The sequence below is a fragment of the Phaethon lepturus genome, unplaced genomic scaffold (assembly GCF_000687285.1).
Source record: "Phaethon lepturus isolate BGI_N335 unplaced genomic scaffold, ASM68728v1 scaffold54217, whole genome shotgun sequence".
NCBI classification, from domain to species: Eukaryota; Metazoa; Chordata; class Aves; order Phaethontiformes; family Phaethontidae; genus Phaethon; species Phaethon lepturus.
This window is the reverse complement of record NW_010553660.1, coordinates 2,789-24,759: the sequence shown is the minus strand read 5'-3', so window position 1 is coordinate 24,759 and position 21,971 is coordinate 2,789. Positions and strand designations below refer to the sequence as shown.

The window sequence follows — 21,971 nt, the reverse complement described above, 5'->3', positions numbered from 1 at the left end:
GGCTCCCCAGCCCAGCCGCAAAGCACCACTGATGCCCTGCTAGGGGCTGGGCACAGCTGGGCAGCACGGTCACCTCAGCAGAGACCCATCTGGGACTCAGCCCAGAGTTCGGTTTTTCTATCGACAGGGTCATGCTGGGGAGACACTCAGAATTTCTGAACGACCTGGTTGGATTTAAAGTCCCGTTTCTCTTCTGGGGCTAAGCAAGTATCAATTTCAACCCTTACAGGTATTTTTTCCATGTGCATCTGGTCCCACACAGCCCTTTATAATCCTCCTCAGAACAGGAAGACAGTGGATTATGCCTGGCTTTAGGAGATGATCTGCTGAGATGAAAGTTTCTGTGCCTGATATGACAGGGACAGTGTACACAGATGGGCAGGTGAACAACAGCTTAGCCCATGCTTCCCTGGCATTCCCATTCAATCCAGGGATGCTACTCCAAAAAGCACCCGCTGAGCACCCCAGTTACCACCTCCCAGCCCGATGCGCCCACTGTGCCGTGGCACTTTCCGCTCCAGCCTTCCCGAGGCGACAGACGCTGCCGTCAGTTCACCCTGCAGCAATCCCACCAGCTGGCTGACACAGATGCCGAGCAGCGCCTGTCTCTGACAGCCGGCACAGCTCCACAGGAACAAGGAGGGAGCCGAGAGCAGCGACGGGGGCAGAGCCACTGAATTAGAACTTTTTCAACATACCGCTGCACTATTTAGAGAGGCGTTTCAAAAAGGAGCCATGCCTTCACAGCGTGCTGGCAGTCGCTGTCTTGTGGAGAAGGGGGAGAGACTCCATCTCGCATTCCTCCCGCAATTCCCACGGAAGCCGAGCATCTCCTGCCTGTACAGGCAACGCAGCAGGTCCCTGTCCTCACCAGGCACGCTCCCCAAACATGGCACCCTGCGGCTGTCCTGAGCCAGAGGAAAATGCTTTTAGGAAAGGAAAAGAAGCCACTGCCAGAGCGCAGAGATATCCTGCACCTAGCAGATATCTCAGCCTTCTCTCCCCTATTGAAGTCAGGCCGGAGCTGTGACACTGGAATCTACTATCCCAGGCCTGTTTGTGTTGCTAAATGCTATTGTTTTAAGGCAGAGCATTATCTGACTGGCAGGGCCCACAGAGGCTGTGCCTGGCACTGACGGGCTCCCACCCGCAGAGGACACCTTGAGAGGACGCAGGCGGGTGGAAGCATGCAGCACAAACATCGCTCGGTCACCTTTTTTTCCTCAAAGAACATGTGCAAAACTTTTCTTAATTACTCTCATACACAGACCAGTAATTTACTGCAGAGCTGCAGCACTGCTGGGGCTACAGGCTTCCTATGATGAGCATCAGCCTACAGGGAAAATGACAGCAGGCAACGAAGCCCAAACCTCCTTTCTCTGTGTGCTGATAGATACCTTCCCAGCAGCGGGATGGCGGCAGTTAACTCCTCAGCACAGGAGTTGCTCCTCTTCACAAGAGAGAATAGCCCACTTGCCGCACCTCCTGCCTTCCTGGCAGTTTCTCCATAGCAAGAAACAGTTCTCAGCATGACACATACCACCCGATTTCACTTTTTCCTCCACAATTCGATAATTTAGCTTATAAAGGAGGAGCTAAGCACATTAAAAAATAAAGAACATATATGAAAGATGTCTTTAAACTGTGCCAGGGAAAATAATGCATTCAAGAAATAAAGGCTAACCCTGATCAATGATTCAGGACCCTGGAGGCTACGAGATGATGATCCATCGCCTTTGCCCTGACGGCACTACAGGCCGCAGCAGCAGCATTGTCCTGGGCTGCCCCTGGCTCTTCTGCAGGATCATCTAGCTGCAGTTTCAGGGAGGCAGCAGGAAAAGCTTCCACAGACAATGGTTTTTAAACTGGTTGACTTACATATGTTTCCTTTCAGCACCTGAAATACCCAACTTGCTTTGCTGGAGAATTCCTGCTCTTTTTCAGACGGCAGTTTTATACAGGGAATCGCTTTTGACAGGAACAGCAGCAGAGGGACATTCAGGACAGAAGTCACCTGCAATCGAGTTTTGTAAAGGAGATCACCCTCAGGAGATACAGAGCCAAGTGCTCCCCGCCATTGCCAAGCCCTCATACAGGACAGGAGCAGGGTTACGCTGTGACAGAACGAAGCACATAGCTTCACCTGTGAGACAAACACAGTTGCACACCCAGACGGCACCAATAGCTCTTGGGAGCAGCAGTTGCTGTGAACATGCACATCCTGAGCTACATGTGTTCCTCAAAACTTGCAGGGAGCCATGCTGGCCACATGATCCAAAGACATCTCAGCCTGCCACTACCTGCCTGTGACAAATAAAAGCTCTGCCACTTAAAAAAAACCCCACCAGAGCAGAGTTCAGATCCCTAGACACCACCAGTTCCCCTGCTGAAAGCAAAGCATGGGATTTTGGGTTGGAACTCCTCAGTCCACCAAGGTCAGGCAGCTTAACACCCCAAACTGCTGCTAAGATGCCCCCCACACACCTGCCTTCACCTGGACACACCGAGCGTGCCGCAGCCTGGGCACACAAGGCGTTGCCTCGTCTCTTCCTGTGGCTGCACCAGGCCCCTTCCTCACCTTTTATGCCTCTCACTTTAGTTACTCATTTCCTCTGAAGTGGAAGCTGCTTCCAGTCCTTCTTGCTAGGACTGCTGAGAGAGGTCAGTGACTGAAGCAGTCTTCATCCCTTCCAGTCCCCAGCTTCAAGGAAATTTCACAGAAACAGAATTTTTAGCCTTCCCCCAATAGCTTCTCTTCTTTAGGAAACTGTCTGGCATGCCAGGTCAGAGAATTCTTTCCTCCCTCCTAAATATCTGAGCTGTCAGGACAAAGCAGCTGTAAGCTTTGCATTTTCTTTCCAGTCAATTACACACACAGAGTAACAGAAGACAGAAGAGGAGAAACCAGTATGTTGTGGCAAGGAGACTGCACCTCCCTGGACAACTTGGCTGCTAGAAGCTCCCAGTCTGCAGCCTGTTGCAGAAGGCTGAGCACAGGCATGAAGCGTCTGAAGGTGAGGTGCCGCTGCTCCTGCGGATCACAGCAGGACTTCCAGGCACCTCCGGGGCGTGCAGCAATATTCACAGAAGGAATGGACCCTAATCTGACACCAGATTCCTCCTTTTTGCACATGAATGAAGCACAGATTTCAGAAAGCTCCTGCCACTACAGCTGCCAGGAGCTCTCACAGGTAGTTAACATCCTCACATCCTCCATCAAAGGCCAGGATACCAAGAACTCCATGGTGGACACTTTTCTGCTTTTATTTTAAAAAAATCCAGAATGGATCCAATAACAGTTTTATTATCAAGGAAATTGTTTTACCATTAAGCAGAGAACAGACACAGGATGGAGCAGAAGGCTCAGACAAGCAAAGTATTTAACTTCCACATAGCCTCTTTTGTAAGAAATAACGCTACAGCTAAATTTGAAGTGACCCCTCTCCATCAGAACAAGGGTACTAACCTAGCTGCAGAGCTGAATGTTCTCTAGCAATGTAGCTAGCCTTCTCATTGCTGTTCACAGGCCTTATTACCTGCTCACAAGTACTCAGATCCACAAGGAAGGTCCACACAGGTATTACTCTCCTCCCAGTTCCAGCAGGACTTCCATCTCCATCCTTTGATTTAGTGACATGGTTTCCAAGCTTTGATATCAGATTTAGTACACCATTGTGTCAAGTATCAGAAATAAATGATCAGCGAGTCCCCAGGTACCTCAGTTGAATACCACAGGGCCAAACACTTAGAACTTTGTCCAGCATGAATTAACTTTCATCAAGTGACAATTTATCTAGCAGACACATCACTAAGTTTATACATTAAAGAATTTTATATATAGAATACTGCAAAAACACAGTAAGTCTGAATTCTGCCCATTGCTGCTCAGGAAGGTCCCTTCTCTCCCAAGCGTCAAGAACATCGACCTCTTCTTCACACTCTAGTCAAGGCAAGACAGAGACTTCTTATTGCTTCTCTTCCTTCTGATCCCCAGGACTTCCAGAACCCTCTCGTTCAGAGGCCATCTGTGAAAGAGTTGGCTTATTACTTGTAGTAACAACAAAATGCTTCTCCCAGGCATTTTTTTTCCTAGCCAGTCACTTAGGTTAGTTCTAGACTGAAGAAACCCTTCCCTCAGTGAAAAGGTTAATTGTCCAGAGGAGAATGGAAACAATCTTCATCTCTGCATGATTGCTACTAAGAGGGAGGAAGTTATCTTCCCATTATTTACGCTTTCCCAGTGGATTTAACAAGCTTACACCACAGCACAGAACATTTTCAGTTTGACATCAGAAAAGCAGTTTTCCACAGTAAGGAGAGCTTAGCACCACCAAGGTCTCCTGGGCAGAGCATGCCACTTCCATGCTGGCAGACTTCCCTGGACAGGTAAAGGACACAATCTGCCAGGGCTCAAACGGGTAGGCCTTTCACTGGGAAGGGGACTGAGAAGAAGGTCCCAAGGGCATTATCCAGATGTGACTTTACTTCTCTAGGCACTCTATGCACATAGGGGAAAGCCCTGTCCGTGCTCTTCTTGATGCTCCTTAAAGAGCTTCCAGCGCCTTTCCATACAACACTGTACAGAAATGTGACACTGCCTGGGAGGTGGGCTGCCTACGGCAGGACAGCCAAGACTTCAGGCCTTCAACTCCACCCAACTTTCTACAGCAAGTGTCACTCAGAGGTAGCTGCACCGAGACTCTGTGCTACCTCCAAGCACAGCTCTGACCTAAGTGTTTGGTGTCCCAACTCACCCCTCTCCATCCAAGGGCTATAAAATGGACATGACTGTGAACCTACCTTCTTGTATGCCATCTCAAAGAGTTTCAGGGAAGCCTGCTGCAGGCTGGTTGCTGCCTGCCGGATGTTTTCTCCCGTTTCGGTATCTTTACGAGCCAGAAGTTCCCTCATTTTAGCAATTTCTTCTTTCAATTTGTTGCACTGCAAATAAGTCAGAAATAAACACAATGAAATCCTCCACTTTGTTCACTGACAATTTAACCCATCACTTAATCCACCTATTGGCCACAGCAAAACTACCATATTTTTGGTCAGAAGCCACGAAGTTAAGTCTCAAACTGAGCCACATGGTCTGCAGGGACTAGGACTGTGCTCAGTTCCCAATGGGCACCTGTCCACTTCCCTAAATGTGCCACAGTTGGCATTAATCGGTCCCCTTGTTTGCGGTCTCAGCAGAGGCGCCAAGGACAGAAAGCCCCTGCAGAGACTGAACAGGTCGCCAAGGATGAGAGCTGCTCTCCCTGGCACACCTCACCAGTGAGTCAGTCACCCCACGAGCCAGGGTAAAGGGAAAAGAAAGCTGGTTTTCATCTATCTTTAAAGCACTGTCAGAAAGCCAATGAGAAAGGCTGTTCACCACCCTGTTTAATCCCTTTGTTGCACGTGGGAGAAGGAGCAGAGAGGCAAACACAAGCAATACGGTCTCATCCCAGCCCCTGTAGCCATCTGTCAAACCCTCCACACAGTCTGGCATTTCTCTGTCAGACTGGCATGCTGCTGGAGAGGCAGGCCTGTGGAAGCGAGGTGACTGGGGGACAGCTGTGCCGGCAGCACTTGCTCAGCAGCCTTCGCAGTCAAAACGTGGGCAGAGTTCTCATTCAGACCCGCAGGAAGGCAAAGGCGATCAACGCCTTCGGTTGTCGGGCCACCATCTCCACCCAGACAGCACAGGGCTTCTTCCAAGCTCTGCTACCCCCTTGCCCTTGGTATTCCCCAAACGGCATTACAGGAACAACAGTCCTTGCAAGCAACAAGGATTTAGGAGTTCTGTGCTCCCGCAAGAAAAAACTCCAGTGATCATAATCCCAAACACAGAGTCAGCCAATATCCATCCTAGAGAGGAGCTGGGCTGAAAACCAGCACTTAAACCGATCAGAGGCTACTTACCAGTAAACTATAATCTTGTTCCCTCAAAGGCCTCGCAGAGGCCGTAGGAGCCCTTTTATTCTGCTTCGGAGTGTTATTAACTTGAAGATTGTACAATCTGTTTTAAACTTGGCTTTTGAAATCATAATGCAGAAATTAAATTGTCACTTAGAATGGTATAAAAGCAGCATTCTTTTCAATACTAATATCCACTTCACTCCAAAGATAGAAGAGAAAACGGAGTTAACTGGATACAGTAATTTACATTGCCTCCAAGTTCTTGGGTGCTGTGTTTGTACTACCGAGGCTGCTGTGACCGCACAGCAGCTTTGCCTTTGTATCCCTGCTCATACACTGGTAGGCATTGGTTGTAATCTCTAGCTTTTGAGCTAAACTCTCCTCTTACACAGGCCACAGTACAGTTCTTATCAAATCACCACAAGGCCAAGTCAAGGACATAATTCATGTAGAAACCTTTCATTAACAGCTTCCCAGGCTCTTAGATCTTCAGTGACACTGAACTCGCACTTTGAAGCGGGATATCTGCTGTTATCCAAGCCATGTTCTTCTAAGTATGTCCTTATATCCTCCCATCAGCCACACTCATCCCACTCATCAACTGCAAAAACTAAAAGAGCCAATGACTGTGCCACCTTTACACAGCATGGAAATACGCACAAAGTCTGTGCCACCAGCCAGAGCCAGCTCCAGAGTTAAGTGAGAATTTGAGCAGAGATATAGTAAGGAATCTTACTTCCTTTACTGTTACTAGATCAGAAACTACCTACCTCATCCGCTGGCAGCTGATCCTTGAACTCCTCCATCTTAGACTCTGTATCATGGATGATGCCTTCGGCCATGTTTACAGCTTCCACACGTTCCTGGGTAAGAGAACTTGTAAGGGCCTACTGCATACATCACTGGCATTACGAGTTGTATATGTATGAACTAGCAGCTGACATTTCTTTCCCCAAACTGCCAAATTCCATTCTTGCTCCCACCCAGGGTCCTTCTTAATGGCAAGGGAAGAAGGAGAAATGCAAGTAAGCCATTTCTAGATGCATTCTGGCACCAGGAAGCCCAAACAGGCAGTCCTCATGCTTTCACACTCAGCAAATCCCACTTCCCTGGAAGGAGAAGTAGCTAACACAGCACTATGTTGGCACACTGAAAGAGCCAGCAACTGCAGAGACAGGACAGCCTCCTTTAGAAAGCAACAGAACTTGCAGAAAATACTCTTAAGCTCCTTCAGCAACAAGGGCACCAGAGACAGCCGAAATGCTCGGTTGTTATACTCATGTTTGCTTATTATAAGTGCTTGTAGCATCTCCACAGTGGAAAAACCCCACTGCACTAGGTAAGAAATACCAGTTCCTAGCACTACTGTTGCAAAGACAAGCAACAGGGGACAGAGTAAGCTCTAAGTATAAAGGAGTAGTAATCCTGTCAAAACATAATTCAGTCCCACTGTTGACATTAGCTATTTCACCAGCAACAGTCTCTGGGACACCCAGCTCTCTCCATCTGAAAGAACAGTCTACCTGAACAAGGGTGTGATAGTATTCTCAGAAGACTAACCACTTACAGTGGAAAGCTGATGAAAAATAATTTTGTTTCTATGCTATGTCTTCATTCCTTGTAGATTGTCAAAGTTCACAGCAGGATGCTGAGTCCAGCAGAGTGATACTCTGTTAATGCATTCAGGATACTTCCATGGCAGTAAAACCATGAGCAGAAAGACGTAACGAGGGAATTTTGACAATTACAGTTATGCAAGTCAAGTAAAGAGAAGTGTTAGTTAAGAAAGCAACCTAATCACCTTCATCTGATAGGTCACTGGACAGAGACAAGTCCTACTTCAGGACTACAACAGGGAAGAACTTACTCAGTGGTGATTTATGATACAAAGTCAAAGTAAAGCAACAGGAAAAAGTTTTTCAGTGCAGCCTCTTGAAATGCTAGACCACCACCTACACTTCATGGCAACGATAAAGTTATTTAAACAGTGGGCCTTTCAGACCAGGACTTCAAAGGTTCTCCATCTAACCTAAAAATGCTATTAAGTCAATGCTTTGAGCTTTAGACCTTCCGAGGCATGGAGATGCTGCTTCATATGAATTTATTCCATGCATTCTCTCCTTTAGTCCTCTTCTGATCCCTTTACTACCGAGCATGAGATTTACAGTGCTGCCTGAACACTTGAGACAGAGCTTCTACAGATTAGGAGAACACAACGCAGACAAATTCAGTGTGCCAGTTTCAGCAATCACTAACTATACACTGGTGCCATATCCCAGAGCAGGCCTTCACTGTATCTGTTTAAAAAAAAAAAAATCAATGCTTTACGTTTAGGAGCATAATTCATTAGTACTGCCCTCATTAAACCAATTAGTTCCAACCATTAATCGTATGTTTATCACAGGTTCAGTCACTCAACCATGGCAAGTGTCAGTCTTTTCTTCACAAAGTCAGCAAGGCTTTCAAACATCTGTGCTAAGGGCAAACACCACACTCAGATGAATACAGCATTCAAGATGCCACAGTGAGATTCTGCACTACAGAAAGCAGCTTCCCACTTACGAAGGAAGAGTCTGAGGTGTAGCGTTGCTTGGCAGGTTCTAGAAATTAAGCTTTAAAATAAACTCAGAGAGAACAGCTTAAATATCCCCATACTGCGTCCATCTAAATGAAACACCACTGGGAGAACGCAGCTGTGGTAGGCTAGCTTCAAACTAACAGCCAAGATTAACAGGTAGGTGAGCAGTAAAGAGCATTGATGACAAAAAAATGTAACTGGAATTGCAAAGCTCAAAGCTGTTTGTCATGAGTAATAGGCAGGTGAGTTTGCTTATTGCTGCCTTCATGTCCCAGTAATTCTTCAGGGAGGAATTAAAATGTTAGTCCCACAGGGCAACTTACCTGACCCAAAACCAAGATCCCAATGGCCCTGCATACACCTTCTTGCAATTCTGGAGCATCAATTGAATATAAGGAAGCAAGCAGATATTCAGGTAACTGCGCAAACAAACAGCTCAAGACCATACAGACCAGAACCTACAGCTCTTTCAAAAGGTGGGCATGGTTAGTAGCGCAGAATGGCAAGAACTGGCAGGTACGCTACTAGCTGGAAGATACCATGACAGTCACATTACCTTTCTTCGCCTGTCTTCCTCCGCATACTTCTCTGCATTCTTCACCATGTTCTCAATTTCATCTTTGCTAAGGCCACCAGAAGACTGGATAACAACTGCATTAGAAAAGAAGCATCAATAAAGAACATGCTCTCATCTTTGAGGAAAGGAGTGTATTATTTCCCAAACCCTCTCAGTGGCAGCAGCCTTGCTCAGACTCTGCACCTGTGAAGACCCCATGGGCAGTACAAAGACAGCCAGTCTTTGAAGAGGCAGTGATGCTGCTGGCAAGATAAAAGATAAAAACGTCTTAGATCTACAAACTCCCCAGCTCTGCCAGACACCTCCTGTTCACTGGTCTGCAAGTCACTTTGACCATTCTTCAGTTACTCCACCTGGAATGCAAATGTGCACACAAAACCCCCAAGCCAAATGGGTGTTCTAGTAGGTTAAAACACAAAAAACTAAAAAAAAGAAAAAAAGAGAGTAAAAAAAACACCCAACAAAAAAAATCCAAACAGAAGTAATCATTTTACCAGGGCAGACATTCTTTTCACTGTTGGAAGGCAGCCTAGGCTGGTAGCAGGATAAGACAACATTTCCCACCCAGTTCCTCACTACCCTTAAGTGAACATGGCATAATTCTATGGGCAGGCTCTTAAAGGTGTCTGTCATGCACACACATCCCCTTTCCCCCCCCTCCATTAGTGCCAAAAAGTATAGTGTAGACTTAAGGTAATTTCTGCAGTAAAGCATAATTTCATTGCTAAAGAGAAGACCAACATCCAGGATATCGCAAAGTCCAAAAAAAAGAGTATACCAAGATCCTCATTAGAAGTAAGTTTTCTACTTAATATTTGTCACTGGTACAAAACCCTAAGCGAAGACACACGTCTGTCCTTTTGGATGCAGATGTGGGATGAGCAGTTCAGTTTTAGAATCAGGACCACGTCTGCAAATAGATAGACAGCTAAAAAAATTCTGGTTGCCTATTATCAGGAGATGACTATTCAGAGGTAGAAGAAAATCTACAAGGAAATCGAAGTAACAAGCAATGTAGTTTTGGTAACAAATTCCTGCCAAAAGCCAAGTAGCACGATTAAGAAGAGCATATACCTCCAAGTTACCAATACAGAGTTAACAATATTTTTCTTAACTGGAGCGTGCATTTGATTGCTCAACTGGTTGCCTCCAAGAAACAACTGAAGGGCAGTATAGAGGTTCCCAGTAGAGGCACAAAAGAGATCTATTTTGTATCAGGGGAATCTACAAATGCTTCAAATTAATTTTCTGAGCCCACAACAGAGCTTTAGAAAATGCCAACCGTGTCATTAATTACCCCAGAACCGCACGCCTAACATTTCATTGCACTACAGAGCAAAATATACTGACAGCTTCAAGTCCCCAAGCCTCCTGCCATTTAGAGATGTTTTGAGCCTAAACAGATGAAAATTAACAAGGTGGTTCACAAAATACCTGGTGCTTCTAAATACTTGAATTTCAAGACCTTTGTAATGAAGTAATTAGGAAAAAAAAAAAGCCAGGGCCTCGGCACAGGGCTGATCTGCTCAGCTGTACTTGACATGCCCTCGATTCAACAGAGATCTTCCTAATTTGACTTCTCTGTTAAAAGCTGGCTCCTCACATAGGCAGCATAAAACAGAACGCAATCCCTTCGGGTGTTAGCACAGGGTACTCCTAAAGGGGCAGCATGCCCAGGAGCACAGCTCAAGAGCAACTCGTACACAGGGCTGGATTCCCAAACTCCAATTTCTGTCCCTTCAGGGTCATGTAGGGCAGAATGTCACTGCTCCAAGCTCCTCAGTGACATAGGACACCCCAGTAAGCAGCAGGAACACTGCTTCACAAACACCTGTGAGCCCTCAGTTCACCAACCTGTATGTCCAACGCCTCTCTGAGGACTGAGGCACAGCTGGTACATCGGGGAAACCCCAGGAAACAGTTGCACTCTGCTGAAACATTGCTATAGTGATCACAGCAGACTGCAAGACCAAGGAAGGACTGTCATACAGTACAAAATGACTTGTCATGTGGTAAAACCCTGGCAGTGAGGACATCTTTGACCTTGATATAGGCAGATGCTTCATCTCCATCTAACGTGCATGGAGAGAGCATCCATTGGTGGCAATATCTGTCAGCAGGCTAACAGATAGGGCCAAGGGCTATGTCTTTACATAAGTTTTACTTCCTTAAAATGAAATTACAGGTCAGCCGTCACTTCCTCCTTTCCCTATTTCATTTTGCAGTAGCCCTTTGCCCTCCTTTCTAGTGGAAGCACTTAGACTAAGGTGACTGCAACTGCATCTATGCTGCACTGGCAACAGATTGCTTCTGCCATTCTGACACTTCATCAGGTAACAGGCACCACAGTCCCCACCCCCCGACTGTGGGATGTCCATCAAGGCAGCACTCCATTAGCCTTGGGAGTCACCTAGAGTTACCCATAGTGCCCAGTGTGCTATGGCACTGCTCCACACCTTTCCTCCTCATCTCAGAGCACTTACTTTGCTGTTCACGTCCGGTGCCTTTATCCTTGGCTGACACGTGAACAATACCATTAGCATCGATGTCAAAAGTGACCTCAATCTGGGGCACTCCACGTGGTGCTGGAGGAATCCCAACCTGAGAACGAGAAGTACCTTGCCATTAGCTCCCACACAGGCACGAGCTCAGGGTACGAGGCTCCAGTGCTGGGCATGTTATCTTGGTGATCTGTCAGTTGAATCAACTATTAACTAATCCCCAGAGCCGCATCCTCTAAATGTCTGTTGGCATCATGTGGTGAATTAGCAATATCTAGATGTAACAGCACACAGATTTCTACCCAGAACAAGCGCACAGAAACCACAAAAGGTAGCCCCCGGGTTTGGAGGTGACACAGGTTCTGCTTTATTGCTAACAAGCCACTCTTCCCCTCCAGGACATGTCAGGATGCTCTATTTTCTCAGTTCTGGACATGACTGGAGTTCATCAACTGCCTCTGAGGCTACCATATTAAGAGAGTGACAGTACAGCTTCCTTCAAAAGTACAAAAGAAAGGCAAAGCCCTTCCTTTCTGGATGGCTCTTCCCAGCAACAGCAAGTTTGGGCAAACAGTTAAAACAGTGCCAAACCTTGCCAACACTGACAAACCAATTCTGCGTAGGCAGCTGGTTAGTCAGCCACACACACGAATCCCTGGAGCACATCTGCTCTCCAGTGAGCAGGGGAGTTCTGCCAGCTTTCACAGAAGAGCAGTACTGGGCTAGAAATGGGTTACCCTAGGGACCGCAGGTTAACATGGCGCCTGCTCCAAGTCTTGTCTTTGCAACACCAGAGGAAAAGGCCCGCATTCAGGTTACCTGTTGCACAGGCCCAGTAATTCAGAGCTCTTTTTGCCCGGAAGTGGAGAGGGCCCTTCTAGGTGACCAAGCACTAAAGCTACAGTAGCCTCTGTGCCACATAAGGCTGCTTAGAAACTTCGGGCTCCATCTTACATGCTAGTTGCTCCCCTGTCACTGAAAGGGTGTCCCAGAATCAGTCTGTGCCTTTAGAGACTGCTTTTTTACTACAAATAGGGTCAGATGTCTTCTGTAAGATGACTCCTTCCCAACACTGCCTTCAGGGGTCAAGTGAAATGGAGAAGGCTTTGAACTTCTCAAAAGAAGGTCAAGTCTAAGGTCATGAATACTGAGTAGCCAACATACCAATGTGAACTGGCCAAGAAGTTTGTTGTCACTAGCCATCTCCCTCTCCCCCTGGCATACTTTAATCTCCACTTGAGTCTGCCCATCAGCAGCTGTAGAAAACACCTGTGGAAAAGGAACAGAAAGTTACTGGCATGGTGGTAAACTGCAACACATGAATGGATGCAGTTACAAGCTGACTAAACAACAGAGGAAGGAATAAAGAGAAGCTACTTTGAAGAGACAAAGAGTCATTAAACACTTGTTGTTCCCCTGTTCCTTTTACAAAACATCAGGGCACCAAGGCTAGCAAGAGCCAAGCTCACTGGCATCTCGCCCTACATGCACTTGAGCACGTGAAAACTGGCAATGCCATGCCAACAGCAGGGTCCGGTGGCAGCCAGCCACATTACCAGCACATTTCTTTCTGAAGCAGCAGGGCTCCTGACCTAACCCCGGGCCCCAGAGAGAACAAGCGTTATCAGTATAAGCACACACCAGCAGAGCCAGACAAGGCAAAGTGGAGGAAAGGATCACACCCAAGTCTACTAGGGCCTTACAATACAGGAAAAGATAATCCCTTCTGAGGTATGCCACCCAAGAAAGATGGCCTCAAACAGATGTGGTGCTCAGTTACAGAAGGTCTCCACACAATTATTCTTCAGAATGATGTGCTGACAGTTACATCATAGCACACACACTGCAATCATGACCAGGCCACAAACATCGCGGGGTAACTTGGCACACATTAACTCAACTTACACCCCCTCAAGGGCAAGCTAATCATCAGCGTGTGACATTAAATTTGATTTCTATGCTGCTTCTCCTGGCCAGATGAGGAGACAAGACTATCTACCAGGATGCTTTGGGTAGCCTTCACTGGCTACAAAAGACCCACCCATCTGGAGTCAATTTGTACCTGGCTCTTCTTAGTTGGTATGGTAGTATTCCTGTTGATGAGCTTTGTGAAGACACCTCCCAGTGTCTCAATGCCCAAGGAGAGGGGAGTTACATCCAGCAGCAGGACATCAGTAACATCACCAGCTAACACGCCACCTTGAATAGCTGCACCAATAGCAACAGCTTCGTCAGGATTAACTGCTTTGCTAGGAGCACGGCCAAACAAATCCTGTACAGTCTGCTGCACCTGAATGGAGAGAAAGCATAGCTTGTATGCAGAGCAAACCATTACCGCCCAGTGCTGTGGCCACAAGAACATACTAGCCATGGCTAAAGGTTTCTATCTTTATGCTCCTGCTGCTATGTAACCCCGTAGCATGATAGAAACATTAAGCTTCAGGCTTGTGATTGCTCCCTAACTCCGCATCTTCCACACACCCTGTTAAATGCACTCATTTCAGTCTGGGCACCCCTTCTCTGGACACTTTCTTGCAATCAAGTTTACCAGCTGCAAGTTAACCTACAGCAGTCCTTTCACATAGCCCAGTCATACTCAGATGGGATCGCTCCATGCTTATCAAGCAGGAGTCAAGGACTGCTCCGCAGGAATTTGTACAAGCCAACACTGGGCAAAACACAGCTATCAAGGACGGTACAGCTGTGGAGGCAGGGCACAGCACAGGGAAGGTAAAAAAACCCAGAGCAGAAGAAAAGTTCATCTTGTTTTTGCGTAATAAAGGGGAAAAAAAAGAGGAAATGGCATGAGGACAGTATTTTCAAACTCTTATTTAATGAGCTGTTTCACCAGAGAAGTAGATTTGCTATGTCAGCAGGCAGCCTGAACTGTGTTACTAGTTTTTTCACTGCTCTGCCCTTTCGGAAGGATGTGCTCATGATTACAGCAGAGTTATGGCTGAAGTATCCAGACGGGAATGCAATAAGGTGTCTGCATCAGAGCACATCAGTAGTCCACTCCCCCACCTTACAAGAGAAGGGTGTGGGACTTGGTTCCCGTGCACAGTTTCCCTCCTCCCTGAGTACGCCGGTCAGGCACACATCGGCACAGATGAGCGTGCTGCGCCTAGAAAACCGTGCTGTAAGCAAAAGTCCAACTCCTCTGCACTCAAGCCAAGAGACATCTGCCGGGAGTGTTCATTACAGAGGGAAAAGACTTGCATTTAATTATATGCTCACACATGAAGTCTTACCCTCTGGAGGCATAGTTTACAATACAAAAGAAACATGACTTCTAACCACTGAACTGTAGGTTTCCTGAAGCCACATGAGTGCTCCGAAGGCAGCACATTCCCCCCTAGCAGGGCAAAATGAACACAACATAGAATAGAAGGCTCTGTGCTGTGTGTGACATATAGGCACTGATGTCAGAGCCAGAGATGTAACTACAGGCACTCAGGAATGCGTTATGTAAACTCAAAGCCACAGATACTGGGGCTTATTAAATAGGGCATAAAAAAGTAAAAATAAAAAAAATCAAATCAATATTTAAGTACTGTCTCCCACCTCCAAAGGATACATAATGTTTCAGAAAGGGCTTCCTCACTTCTAGCAGTGTTTTTCATCACTTTATATATAGCTAACGACTCCATTTTTCCTTTATCCAGCTAGAACAGCAGGGACTTTGCGAAAGTATAGCAGTTACTCCACTTGAGCTCTGGCCAGAGCAGCAGCTCCTGTTTATCTTGTTGCGCTGCTTCCTCTGGCTGGGTGACCTTTTGCACACACTAGTATCACCTCCAGCCACCAGGCTCATTTAACACTTAAGGAATAATAAAAAAACTAAACCACACTACCATACCCCAAATCAATCCCAAACAGGACCACATACACACCTACTATCCTCGAAAGGATCCGCAGACCCCAAATCTTAACAGCAAACAAACAATTCAAGCCTGACTGATCACTATGGAATGATGTTTTGATAATCTCTGTAGAAAAGGACAAGCTGTACCCTTGAAGAGAGTAGTGCACATACATGTTCAGCTCCGACTTCAGGGGAGCTAAGGAGTAGTCTGCATTGCTACGAACAAGAACAGTAAATCACCAGCAGACACTGCCTTATCTGCAAGACTGTGCATGTCAGCAGAGCAAGCTTTTAAGTTACCTGTTGGTGCTTATCACCACAGAACACAAGGGCCAGGTATTAGGTAATGAGTGCTCAGAACAGTTAAATATGTTTGACAACACCCAGCCTCAAACAGGTAGCTGAGTGCACACAACCAGCAGGTAACAGCCGTTCTGCTTGTGCAGTTCCTTCACAGATAACTAGGTGCTCTACACAGGGGAAGGAATCCACTGGAAAGCTGGGATTACTGATAGGTTATTGTCATTGAAGTGTACCTTTAGCACACACTGAAGTCCACAAACAAGAGAAAACAGTCTGTATCTCAACAATACTGCTTATGCTAGGTCCGCAGCAGAAAGTCAAGTTGAAAATTCAACTCCTGATACCTCCCACTTGTCTTTGTAAAGTGTAACTTGGCTACAGCCCCTGGATCCAAGCTAAGCTCATTAAATAGCATGAGTGTCCCTTGTTACTGCTTTCATCCAACTACTTAACATGTCTGCTCTGCTCCTGGGGGCCTTCATCTGCTGGAGCATTTTTAAGCTACCAGACTCCCATCTTTCCCGTTACAGATCACCCTTAACAGTAAGCACCGGGTAGCTGTACCAGCTTTGCCTCTAACAGAGACATCTCTCATACCTTTGGCATTCTGGTCATGCCACCAACGAGGATGACTTCACCAATGTCACTCTTGCTGACTTCAGCATCCTGCATGGCTTTCTGGCATGGCGCTACTGTCCTTTTGATCAGATCAGCTACAATGCCCTCAAACTGCGAGCGACTCAGCTTCATGTTCAAGTGCTTTGGTCCAGAGGCATCCATAGTAAGGTACGGCAAGTTAATATCAGTCTGCGGCACAGAAACAAACACAGAGTGAAAAACAGGAATAGAACATAAGGCAGCTGCATGCAGGTTTTAGATCAAGCTATAGGTTCTGTTCTGCCTGTACTGAAACATCTACGTGCCCGTTCCGCAGTCCGGTCTTTAAGTGGTAGCAAGCATACTTTTATGTTTTGACATTTCAGACAAGAGATAGGGAAATTATTTTGTTACACACCTCATGGTTACAACTGTTAAGTTCCATTTTTAATACTGTGTTATTTTGAGGTTTTTTTATTATTAACAAAAACAATTTAATTGCTATCATAGACAGGAGGTAAGAACTGAAACATTAGAAGTGACCACCTTAATCCTCTTCCTTTAGCACAACACAGAAGAAAGCCCATGTTCAGAGTTCCGAAAAATTTTGCCAAATGACTAACATTTCATACAAGGTAAGCTACCTGAAGGAAGTAACTCATTAACTGTTTCCTAAACGCAAAGAACTCGTGTTTGACAGCCAGTCCGTTGTCATTTAACACAAAGTTCATCAGTGCCAGGCACCATAATCCCCACTTTTAATGGTTATTTGTGAACGATCTTACAAATTCATGTTGGATTTTTAAAGCAAATCTTCTACTGAAACCATCTTGTTCAAGTGCTGAGTCATGCTGACATGAAAAGATACTACAAATCAAAGCAAAACCATTAATGCTTTAAGCTCTAGAGATTAAGTTTACACAACAAGAACTAAACCCACACTGCTGACTAGAGGTGTGCATTCACTTTATAAATAGCATGGTCAAAAGTATTAGGGGAAATCAGGGCCAAAAGCAAGTTATTTTCCCTTCACTGCTAAAGAGTTAAGGAATTCAATTTTTCCTGGTATGAACAGACTGTATTTGCCAACTCTTGAGCTAGTAAAACAGAGCCTGCTATGTCTCTGGCAGAACTATGCATTCATTGTGACTGGCCTAAACTCCTTGCTATGAGCTCCCCATTGGCCAACAAAAAGACCACCATAAAAAAAACTATGTTTATTCAGAACGTAGAAATTGGCAGAGACCCCATTTCAATTACTATATAATTGACCTTAATTTCACTTAGGCAAGACTATTACACCCCCAACTTGCTGCTTCTCCAGCTCCTTATTCAGTAGTGAATAATGGACATGCTTGAATGCATTAATGTACAAAGCACGTGGAAAAAACAAAAGGAGGTATATGTTGCCCACTGTCTAGACAACCCTTCCCCAGGCAAATAAGCAAAGATTTTTTATAGATATTAATTCTTGTTTAAATTAGACAAATTAGCTGTTTCAGTGGAATGAGGAGCACCAAGGTTTTAGAACCACTTGCACAGAGTCAAAAGTGCTTCCAGTAACCCAGCAGTAATAGCTGCAGTTTAATTCCCTGATGCCCATCATACTTCTGAAATACATAGTAGTAAGTTGGGAACAAGGTCACACCCCCTGCAAGACGAGAAAACACGGTGCCACCACCCGCTAACACTCTCTGCTTCTGACAACTAATTGTGCACCTCAACAGTCCAGCCTGCTAAAGGACCTTCTGTTAAAGTGATGTCATTTGGTTACACAGAAGCTTGTTCTGCCACCACAAGAAAGAAGCAGCAATTTCACAAAGTTTTGTTTACAAAAGTAATGCGAAACTCAGTGTATTGCAATGTTTTACTGGACTGCTTCAAATCCAGCCACCTACCTGCACAGATGACGAAAGCTCGCACTTTGCTTTCTCTGACGCTTCTCTCACCCTCTGAAGGGCCATGTTGTCTTTAGTCAGGTCAACACCCATCTAAGCGACAAACAACATCAGTTAACAGACTCTCAGCTTTTGCACAGGAGTCATGGAGAGCTTTTCTTCATTGCAGTTCATCTTCCTATCACTCTTAACTAGTTGTAAGGGTGTTTGTAGAAATACAGCCTGCTATATGCACTTCTGCTGATCTCTCTCACTTCTGGCTAACGTATTTAGCATTTCAATAACGTCAGCTAGCCCCCTCTGCTCTGGAAGTGATTATACAGTAAGTTACAGGTTACAGCTTGGAAAAGCTCCTGCATCACAGAATATAAAAACAGACTGAATTAGCAAAGGAGTTCGGAATTACACTGCAGTTTCCTACAGCCAGACCTGTATTGTATGCATCCGTGTTGACACATTCAATTGGACCACAGTTTTTTTATTATTAAAAGTAAGCAGACTATGTATAGGATAGTCCTGTTACACCAGAGGAAAAAAGGCAGAAGTCCTGCTATTTTGTCTTCCAGGGGAAGAATACTCCACCTCAAGAAAAAAAAGTATAAGAAGTGGAAGCCAGACTAACAGGCATCTAGCACTCAAAGTTCAACTGTGCCATAGATTACAAACCAAGTCCTAATAATTTAAGAAAATTCCCATCCTTCCATAGACATTAAGCAAGGTTGAAAAAACAGTGTAAAACAACATTGAATGCTGATGAGATACCTTACCTCTCTCTTGAACTCTTTAACAATATACTGTAGCAAGGCCTGGTCAAAATCTTCTCCACCTAAGAAAGTGTCACCATTGGTGGACTTCACCTCAAAGACTCCTTTCTGGATTTCCAAAATGGAAATATCAAAAGTGCCACCACCCAAATCGTAGACTGCAATACTACGAGAACAGATGCAGAAAAACATTACTTTCTAGACAAAGTTGTGTGGCTCAAAAATAATTCTCCTCAGGAGATGAGGTGTGCAGAGTTCATGTTGCTGTCCACAAAAGTTAAAAGCCCCTCTTAAAGACATCAGTAAACAAGTTACACAGCATACGCACCCCTTGAGCAGTTCGAGTCCACATGGAAGCCTTCTCTGAAAGGCATGCTGCACAATGCTTAGCCTTGCCCATATTTCAAAGAGGGCAGTTCCCTCTTCAAATAAATACACATTCACATCCAATGGCAACGGCAGGGACACCAGACCCATTACAAAACACGGTTTTTCAAAGCGTGAGGTTTTCACAGCACTATAAGCTACATCAGCTTTACAAGATCTGTAACAAACCCCCTACATTGATATAACCACTTCTGATGGTGACATTACATAGCACTGACCCACAGCTGTGGGTCTACTTCAACAGAATTCTGACCATTAAAAAAAAAACCAAACAGAAAGCAGGATAGGCATTTACAAAGCAAATTACAGCATGTTTATTTAAGAGAGGGTAGCTGTTAGGAACAGGCACTTACACTTTGTCTTCAGACTTGTCCAGACCATAGGCAAGTGCAGCTGCTGTTGGTTCATTAATCACCCTCAAAACATTCAAGCCAGCGATCTGCCCAGCATCTTTTGTAGCCTGAGGAAAAGAGGAAGAGTGCCAATTATTGAGAGAAACTAAAACACAATTTATAAGCCCGAATAGCTTAGAGCTTGAAGAATACCTGTCTCTGGGAATCATTGAAGTAAGCAGGGACTGTGATGACAGCATTCTTTGCCGAATGTCCCAGGTAATTTTCTGGAGGAAAAAGGAGACAAAACAGAAAGTTAACCTTATAAAGATAAGAATATCAAGTTGTTATTATGTAGTTTGAAATAATTTTCCTGAACTAAGAGGAGAAGACAGGCTTGCTGCCCAAGAACTTAGTGCTTCCTAGGAAGACAGAGAGAGAGTTGTGCAGAAATCAAGTCCTTTCACAAAACATGGAATACTTTCTAGAATTCTGACAGAACAAGCAAAGCACCTCCACAATTCAGTGACTGGATGCTACTAGTGAATGAGAATTCATCTGAGAGCTTAACTTGTCTTTAGCATGTGATGCTGAAATTGTTTTCCATTTCTTTCCCATGTTCAACATGTGACACACTTAAAACTTAAATCGTTTTCATCCTATTTATAGAGTCTGCTGTTGGTAACATTTATACAGTACAAATAATGTACATATGCTAACTTCATAAGCATTTGAGTAAGTCAGGAAAAATATGCATTACACCCTAATTTAAGCTCACAAGCTTATCTCCAAAAAAAAAAAGAGAAAGAGAAGGACATCATCAAATGCAGATTCAGACCTGCTAAAAAGTAAGAATGTGCACAATGCAGTGAGAATGCACAGACAGGATTTATGCCTATGCATTAGCCCTGCACAGACCTTACACACGGCATTATTCTGTCTTGCTTGCAAAGCCAGATCATTCCATAGTTGAATTCATGTAGCATCCAAGCCAAAAGCCAACAGACCTACAGGAAGTAGACCCCTGCTTAAGGGAGAGGAACACCATCCTCAGAGTCAGACCCATGACATCTAGATGCTCACATACCACATACTTGTATTTTACTTTTGGGTGGTGCTTTAGCAAGTGTTCAGGACCTAACATTGAAAAAAATCATCTTTGGATGAAGCTTCAGTAGCAACCTTTAGTCTTGCCCTCCAAACACTTATCACTGGATGCAAAACTTTTACCACACAAGGCTGTGGAAGGCAGCTACTGACCATTATCTCTACATATTATACTCAGCTTCCCCAGAAACCAGATTAGGAATTGAAAAGGAGAAAAACCGAATTTCTCCAGACCAATGTATGTTTTCCCCTAACAAATATTCAAAGTCGCCTTCTCAGGAAGCTATTCTTTCAGCCCCCAAAACTGGGTCCCTTGAACACTCCCTTTCTTGCTACATATCTAGCAGCTGAGTAAGAACAAAGCCACTCAAAACCCTGGCTGCCACTGCCCGTGCGCAGCTGCAGCCTGGGAGGCACAAGGACTACCTTTTACAAGGAAAAGCAGCTCCCCCTTCTGAGTAAGTGTGCATTCAATTCCATTAAAATTGAGTATCAACTCAATCAGTATTCGATTTTGGTAAGAGTATGTTTTAAGTAAAGCAGTAATATCTTGCCAAAGATCCGAGACTGAGGTAAGCACTGATCTTCCTCGAGGCTTCGTAACAGCCCATCACTGTACCCTTGCACCACCAGCCCCATATAAGAGCCTGCTATACAAGGATTCCCATACTGAAAAAAGTACCTTTATGGCTGCTGCACTTCCATTTACCACAGCCCAGCACCAAGGTCACACTTGTGCTCACACATGGCAAAGACCGAACTGTACCAACCTGCAGTTTCCTTCATCTTCATTAGTACAAAGGCACCAATCTGGCTTGGAGAATAGAGTTTTCCATGAGCCTCTACCCAGGCGTCACCATTGGAGGCACGGACAATTTTAAACGGAACGTTCTTACTAAAAAACAGGAGAATTCCACACTCAGTTTCTCTACCAGTATACAGCACAAAACCCCTACAGTCAGTATCAGCAGATGAACATGCAGAAGTTCTAGACAAAGACTACTGAACATGCCAACAGCAGCCTCATATCCACAGAGAGTCCCAGCAGTGCCAAAATACTACTACCGTTTTTTAACTGGCTACACCATTTAAACACAAGCCTTAGGTATGATCATCCAGCTTTGATTGCAAACACCCTCCAGAAAAACATAACATTTC

General features: G+C 45.2%; 1 protein-coding gene across 1 annotated transcript in view; it reads right to left on the bottom strand.

Moving 5' to 3' along the window:
* Nucleotides 1–3,288: 3,288 nt before the first annotated feature.
* HSPA9 (heat shock 70kDa protein 9 (mortalin)) overlaps nucleotides 3,289–21,971 on the bottom strand; it is a 20,629-nt gene continuing 1,946 nt past the window's right edge. Inside the window, exons 4-16 of the mRNA XM_010291589.1 lie at nucleotides 21,584–21,708; nucleotides 19,920–19,993; nucleotides 19,728–19,834; nucleotides 18,991–19,153; nucleotides 18,224–18,316; nucleotides 16,326–16,535; nucleotides 13,623–13,850; nucleotides 12,725–12,829; nucleotides 11,543–11,660; nucleotides 9,039–9,133; nucleotides 6,675–6,767; nucleotides 4,801–4,941; nucleotides 3,289–4,025 (exon numbers count right to left, since the gene is read on the bottom strand). Of these exons, the coding sequence (XP_010289891.1) occupies nucleotides 3,966–4,025; nucleotides 4,801–4,941; nucleotides 6,675–6,767; nucleotides 9,039–9,133; nucleotides 11,543–11,660; nucleotides 12,725–12,829; nucleotides 13,623–13,850; nucleotides 16,326–16,535; nucleotides 18,224–18,316; nucleotides 18,991–19,153; nucleotides 19,728–19,834; nucleotides 19,920–19,993; nucleotides 21,584–21,708 (1,612 nt within the window). The 3' untranslated portion in view covers nucleotides 3,289–3,965. The remainder of the gene's footprint in view (nucleotides 4,026–4,800; nucleotides 4,942–6,674; nucleotides 6,768–9,038; nucleotides 9,134–11,542; nucleotides 11,661–12,724; nucleotides 12,830–13,622; nucleotides 13,851–16,325; nucleotides 16,536–18,223; nucleotides 18,317–18,990; nucleotides 19,154–19,727; nucleotides 19,835–19,919; nucleotides 19,994–21,583; nucleotides 21,709–21,971) is intronic.